This window comes from Carlito syrichta, unplaced genomic scaffold, assembly GCF_000164805.1.
Source record: "Carlito syrichta isolate Samal-C Ts95f unplaced genomic scaffold, Tarsius_syrichta-2.0.1 Scaffold311737, whole genome shotgun sequence".
NCBI classification, from domain to species: domain Eukaryota; kingdom Metazoa; phylum Chordata; class Mammalia; order Primates; family Tarsiidae; genus Carlito; species Carlito syrichta.
Genome location: NW_007255833.1, coordinates 214,765 through 221,608, shown reverse-complemented (window position 1 = coordinate 221,608; position 6,844 = coordinate 214,765). Strand labels below are relative to the sequence as shown.

Sequence of the window (6,844 nt, the reverse complement as noted above, 5' to 3'; positions counted from 1 at the left end):
TGTCCTGGTTCACTGCTTGCTTACACTGAATGAACACTCTTCAGGGACCTCGGTTCCAAGTGTCCCACCCTCTATCTGACTAGAGTGGACCAGACTTCACCTCTGTCCTAAAGCAGAGTATTGCTGGCAGTTCCCACCCACTGGCCTCCTTGTCACTCTCCTTTGACAAATATCAACACCTGTAGAACAACTCTACGGACTGGTTAGTCCTAAAAAAAGAAGGGGCACCCAGGGCCTCACCTAGACTCCTCAGCTGTTCACTCAGCCACTGCTTTTTCCCATCAGCATATTCTTGTTGGGTGTCTACTGTATTCACGGTCTTGTACCAAAGCCAGATGAGTCATAGTCCCTGACCTCTGAGGGCTTAGTTATGGTTAAATGGGACAAGTGAAGTAAAGAAAACACAACCAAGCTTATTTTGAAGGTGCTGACAAGTATCAGTGCAATTTATAATACCTGGTCATTAGCCTACTCTCACTCTATAATCAAGCACCTGTCTAGATGTCCTCGTATCTGTCCTTCTCTTCTGTAAAGGGTCAGAACACTAAAATACCAGTGCTGGGTCAGCTGGTCAGGAAGAAACAATGGTACCAGTTCATACGTCACCATCTCTGTCTCGGAAAGGAGGGTGTTCATGCAAAGAGTGGAGGATCCATTTGCTCCAGGCTCCTGTGGAGATGGGGCTGAGCCAACTCAAGTCATTGAGAACCGCACAGCCTAGAAGCCAGCACAGCAAGGGTGAGCCAACCAAGACCACCAGCTGGCTGCACCAAGCACTCTGGGTCCAGCAGCAGCTGGGAGGCAGGGCAGAGTAGACGGCTTGACAGAGGCAAACAGAAAGGAAAGGGGCAACAAGGTGCAGCTGCTCAGGTGGAGGAGCAGATCGAGTCGGGTGAGACCTGCTCTCGCCGCATCTGTGCTTCTGGGTCACAGAGGCACATGGCACGGGATGCTGGCATTCGGCTGCCCCTACAGCCTCTGCCAGGCTGTGTGCTCTGCCTCCCATGGCTCTTCTCCATGCTGTCATCTCATCAAAGCACATTCCAGAGCTGCAATCTGCCTCACAGGAAAGTTCCAGTGTGGCCACAGTGCTGCTGCCAATTGCAGCTGCAGGCACTGGCGGTGGGGGGGGGGGGGGGGGCCCACGACGACGGGGTCAGGTCTCCAGTCTCTTTTAAGAACAAAAGTTTCCAGGGAAAGGTCAGGAACAGGAAGGAAAAAATCCCGTGCCTTTTATGTAGGGCCACCTTGAAATCGTTCTTGATCTTGATGGATAACAGGTGCTGGAAAATCACCACGGACAGGTTCAGATGCAAACTTAGAACTATGGTTGCATATATCACGTCTGGATATGAATCTGGAAAATCACCAACACTATCTTCATTCTGTTATCAAAGTTTTATTTCTATAATTGTTTGTATTCACATCACTAGGCTGTTGTCATTCCTTTTCGTTTTTTCCTTTAAGTCTATCACTGGTTTATTAAAAAAGAATATGGGCCAGGTATGGTGGCTCACACCTGAATCCCAGCACATTGCGAGTCTGAGGTGGGAGGACTACTTGAGGTCAGGAATTTGAGACCAGCCTGGGCAACACAGCGAGACCCCTGTCTCTGTCACACACACACACAAAGAATATGTGAACTTCCACTACCATTTTCATGATATCTACACATTCACTGAGAGTGCTATTCAAGGTGTACAGCTATAAATTAGAATATGGATCAAATGATGTAGGCTGGTATTATAGAGTGTTGAAAGAGCATGAACATACTGCTTTCAAATTATCTACACCTCTCATTTTACTCTGAAATGCTGAAAAGTTCAGAGAGCTATAATCTGACACTAGACCAAGAAAATGACGAAAGCTTTAAAAATAGAGAAAAGTGTAAAAAAATTGATCAATTTTCTGCCACGAAGACACAATACAAAGCAAACAGTTACAAATGCCAAAAGATCTCCGTTTAACCGAAATAATATTACTATACTACTATTAAGCATAATCCTTACCCACAAGGAGGGTCCAACCCCCAATGTTGGGTCATGTACAATTAACTCAAAATACATCACAGACCTAAATGTAAGAGCAAAAACGATACAATTCTTAGAAAAAACACAGAAGTAAGTTTTTATAACCTTGGATTAGGCAGTGGTTTCTTTTCTTTTTTTTCTTTAGATGAAGTTTCATTCTGTTGCCCAGGTTGGAGTGCAGTAGCATGCTCATGGCCATCCCAGCGTCAACCTGCTGGGCTCTGGTGATCCTTCCAAGTAGCAGGAACTACAGGCGTGTGCTACCATGCCCAGCTAGTTCTTTAAAAATATTTTATTGTAGAGACAAGGTCTGGCCAAGTTGCCCAGGCCTGTCTCAAATCCACGAACTCAGGCAATCCACTTGCCTTGGCCTCCCAAAGTGCTGGGGTTACAGGTTGAGTGACCAAGCCCGGCAGGGGCAATGGTTTCTTAGATGCAACAGCGACAGCACAAGCAACAATAATAACAAAGATAAAATGGACAGCTGTCAAAATCATAAATCTTTGTGTTTCAAAGGATACTACCAAAAAAAGTGAAACAATTATTTTCAAATGCTAAAGGATTTTTATATAGAATATATTCAGAATTCTTACAATCTGTCAATAAAAACCCCAGTTAAAAAATTGGTAAAGGATAATTCCCCAAAGGAGATACATAAACAACCAGTGTCACATGAAGAGATGCTCTGCATCAGGAAAGAAAATCAAAGCCACAATGAGATGCCTATGTCATACCCCCTTGGATGGCTGTAATAAAAAAGGTAACAAAAATAAATTTGGGCAAGGAGGTGGAGATACTGGAATCTTTACCCATTGGTGGTGAGAATGTGAAATGGTGTAGCCCCTTTGGAAGACTGCCGGGTAGTTCCTCAAAGAATCAAGCACAGACTTACCTTACGACTCAGCAATTCTACGCCTAAGTATATACCCAAGAGAACTGAAAACCTATGTCCACACAAAAAACTTGTACACAGATGTTCACTGTAGCAATATTCTTATTAGTCAAAAAGTGGAAACAACCCAGGTGTGCATCAACTCAAAAGAGAAAATATGGTATATCCATACAATGGGTTATTGTTCATCCATAAAAAATGAAATACTGATACATGTCACAACATGGACAAATCTTAAAAACATTATGCTAGGTGAAAGAAGCCAGTCCCAAAATAAATACATGACTCTGCTTATGTGAAAAGGCCAGAACAAGTAAGTCTGCAGAGATAAAAAGCAGACCGGTGGCTGCCAGGAACTGGGAGAATGGGGAGTTAGCAGAGAGCCGGTATGGGTTTCTTGCTGAGGTCACAGGAAGTCCTAATATTAGATTATGTTATAATGGCACAAATCTGTAAATACAATAAAAGCCATGAAATTGCACACCTTAAACCGATAAATTGTATGGTATGTGAATTATATATCAACAAGGCTTTTTAAAAGGTGAGAGAATAAGATAGATTCTCCTAGATTCCTTTCAGTCAAGTTCTAGTTTCCAGATCTGTGTACACACTACAGAACAATAAACACTAGGCTGAATTCCATGGGCCTGGATACTATTTTACCCTTCATGATAAGTCAAAATGTGGACAGGAAGAATGGCAAAGGATATAAAAGGACTGGATTTCAATTGATAGAATTAGCAGTAGTGAGCCAGGGCTGAAAAGAAAGAGTGTCAAATGACCTCCGATATCACTGGGACCGCCAAGAACTGTTTTAGAAAGGAAACAAGTGGAGTCAAAAGGAGAGTAACTGAGATTAAAGGGCTTATGTAAGACTCATGAACACAGAACTAATGATTAAGAGATGACTTTAATTTATTGAAAGAGCACAGGTAAGAACAACCCTAAGGAATGGGCTAATGGCATCAAGTATAAGCTCACTTTATTAAAAACAAAGATACTTCACACTCACAGTATCTTTCACATCACAATAAAATACTTATATCACTGAAAAGGAGTAATTCCAACTTTTCTACAACATAAAGATGCAAAGAAATAACTCAGAAATAAGCCGGACTTGGTGGCTCAACCTGTAATCCAGTGCCTTGGGAGGCTGAGGTGAGTGAATTGCCTGAGCCCGCGGGTTCGAGACCTGCCTGGGCAACTTGGCGAGACCTCATCTCCACAATAAATCAAAAATTAGCCGGATATGGTAGCACGCGCCTGTAGTTCCAGCTCCTTGGAAGGCTGAGGCGGAAGGCTCGCCGGAGCCCAGCAGGTGGAGGCTGCGGTGGCCGGGAGCGGCCACTGCACTCCAGTCTGGGCAACAGAGTGAGACTCCAACTCAAAAAAAAAAGAAACTCAGAAATAAAGTATGAGTGATAACAACCGTTTTATGAAGGTGTGATGCTAAGCAGATGAATAAATGAAATAATTCCACACATTCTGGCAATAAAGGAAGAGCAGCTGATGAGGAAGTCGTCTTCCCTGCGGGCTCTCTGACCATAGGGAGGGAGGTGTCACTGTTCTTTTTTTTCCAAGAAAGGTAAATTTATGAGAGAAGAGAGACACTGCGAAGGACACCACAGGCAGGACCACAGCAAGAGTGTCTGCTGCAGTGTGTCACTGTTCTGGAGCAGGAACGCATGCCATCCCATCTCGAAACAGAGGAAAGGATGCACGAGGCCAGCCTATCACTCAGTTGTTTAACAGGAAGAAAAGGAAAGGTTCACCAGCAGAGAAAAAAGCTGCACCCACCTGGAGGGCAGGGCTGGCGAGCACACAGCTGTGGGATCAGCAGGTCACGGCTGACCTCCTTCTTTTCAACAGGAATCTAGCAAGCTTGACCCAAAGGCTTTCTTCACTGTCCCAACACACACAAAGGCTAATGTCGCCAATCATCAAATCCACTATCTATTAGTGCACGCTCCTCATTCTGCTTCAACACTAGGCTGTTTTCACCATCAGGAATCTGGGATGTCTTTATTTGTTGAATGCTCTGGACCAAGCAAACAATACACCAGTCATAATATCAGCACCATCCATCAGCGGCCCCAGCATTAGGGCAGTTTTCTGCAACATGTTTATTACAGAGGAACTTCCATGTCTCCATTTAGACAACACTGGTCACATTTCACACAAGAATTTACACAAATATTTGTTTTTCCAAAGCAAATGGGCTTCAACTCCCTGTTGATGGGAGTGGTAGGTGTGTGCGCGCACGGTGCGTGTGAGGAGGTCACAAGCATGGAAGATCAGCCCAAGCAAGCTTCCCCAGTAGCCAGACTCAAGGCTTACACGGAGGGCCCATTTGCAATATGATGTCTTGTCAGTGCTTATTTTAAGTTTCCATTGCTGTAGCGATGCTGTCTGTCAGCATATTGCAATTTTAAGCACCTGTGCTTGCTTCCAAAGAGCTGGTAAGCGCTCTCTACTGCTTGCACCATGGGAAGCACATGCCGAGCACTTCACATACGTAATCGCAGTTAGTCCTCACCTTGAGCCGGAGTTAAGTGTTACAATTGTAATTTCGCAGATAAGGAAACACAGCTTGTCCCAGTTTCCCTGAAGTCAGCATTGAATGCACACCAGTCTGACTCCAGACTTCTTTCTTTCTATTAAACCTCCCGTCTCTGCCTTAATGCATCTTCTTTTAAAGAAATGTGGAACTTGTATATACCATTAGGAAACAACAGACAGAACGCCCTCACTGGGGCTCTGCTGTTCTATTTAAATTCGGGCGTTCTCATCCCCTTATGCATCAACAAGTGGTCCCTCCTCGGGCTTCCACCAATTCTGCTCCTTGCAGAGCGAACTTCTGTCCCCACCACTCTCCACACTTCCGGCTCTCAGTGACCCAGCAACTCTCCGCCAGATACCGTGCACTCGTTGCCAGCGCTATCTTCACTGGACTTCTTTGCAGCACGACGTGTACCTGCTCCCTCCCACACACTGAAGCCCCATCCGGAGCACCTGCCGCAAACTCAAGGTTTCCTCTGACACTGCCCGCCTGGCCTCCTTGGCTGGTCCTCTTCTACCTGCTTTCCTGCGCCAGCCAAGAGGACCTGAGAGCTCAAGGCCAGCATGTCTTCTTTCCTGTGTCTCTACTGTTTCCCTAAAGTGACCTCCTCCATCACCTGGCTGTAGACATGGCTGTGGCAAGACACCTCTGGGAGGACGCACAGACAGGGAGGCTGGGGCTACAGCAGAAGCCGAGGAGAGAAGGAGAGCTGCCTGCTGCTGAGGGGGAGCGGCCTTGTGAGCACGTCCACTAGTGCCTTTGGAGCTTAGCACCACAGGCAGCTATAACCTGCTGTCAGGTTTATATTAGATACACACAAATATACATACTGGCCGGGGGTAGGTGGAGAACTCCCATTTATGTCCAATCTAAAATCCTTCTCTAGATGCAAGGTTTGCATGTTCAACTTTCTCAATGAGTATCTTGGATCTTCTTGGATGTCTCGAAGGAATAAAACTATGCAGGCACTGACTGCATTCTCAAACTTCCCTCTAGAACTGTTCTTACTCTGAAGCACCATTCTACCACTAACTCAAGATAAAACTGGTTTTCTTGAGACAGAGTGTCACTCTGTCACCCAAGCTAGAGTGCAGTGGTGGTGACCCCAGTTCACCGCAGCCTCGACCTCCTGGGCTCACGTGATCCTTTCGCCTCAGCTTCCCAAGTAGCTGGGACTACAGGCACATGCCACCATACCTGGCTAATTTTTTTTGGTGGTAGAGATGAGGTCTTGTTATGTTGCCCAGGTTGGTCTCAAACTCTGGGGCTCAAAATTCTCCTACCTTGACCTTCCAAAGTGCTAGGATTACATGTGTGAGCCACTGTGCACAACCTAGATCATTCTTTTTTTTTTTTTTTTTT

At 45.3% G+C, this 6,844-nt stretch overlaps 1 protein-coding gene across 1 annotated transcript in view; it reads right to left on the bottom strand.

Moving 5' to 3' along the window:
• Positions 1–1,061: 1,061 nt before the first annotated feature.
• LOC103271527 (DNA repair-scaffolding protein-like) overlaps positions 1,062–6,844 on the bottom strand; it is a 194,703-nt gene continuing 188,920 nt past the window's right edge. Inside the window, exon 11 of the mRNA XM_021718036.1 lies at positions 1,062–1,357. Coding sequence (XP_021573711.1) covers positions 1,062–1,357 — 296 coding nt within the window. The remainder of the gene's footprint in view (positions 1,358–6,844) is intronic.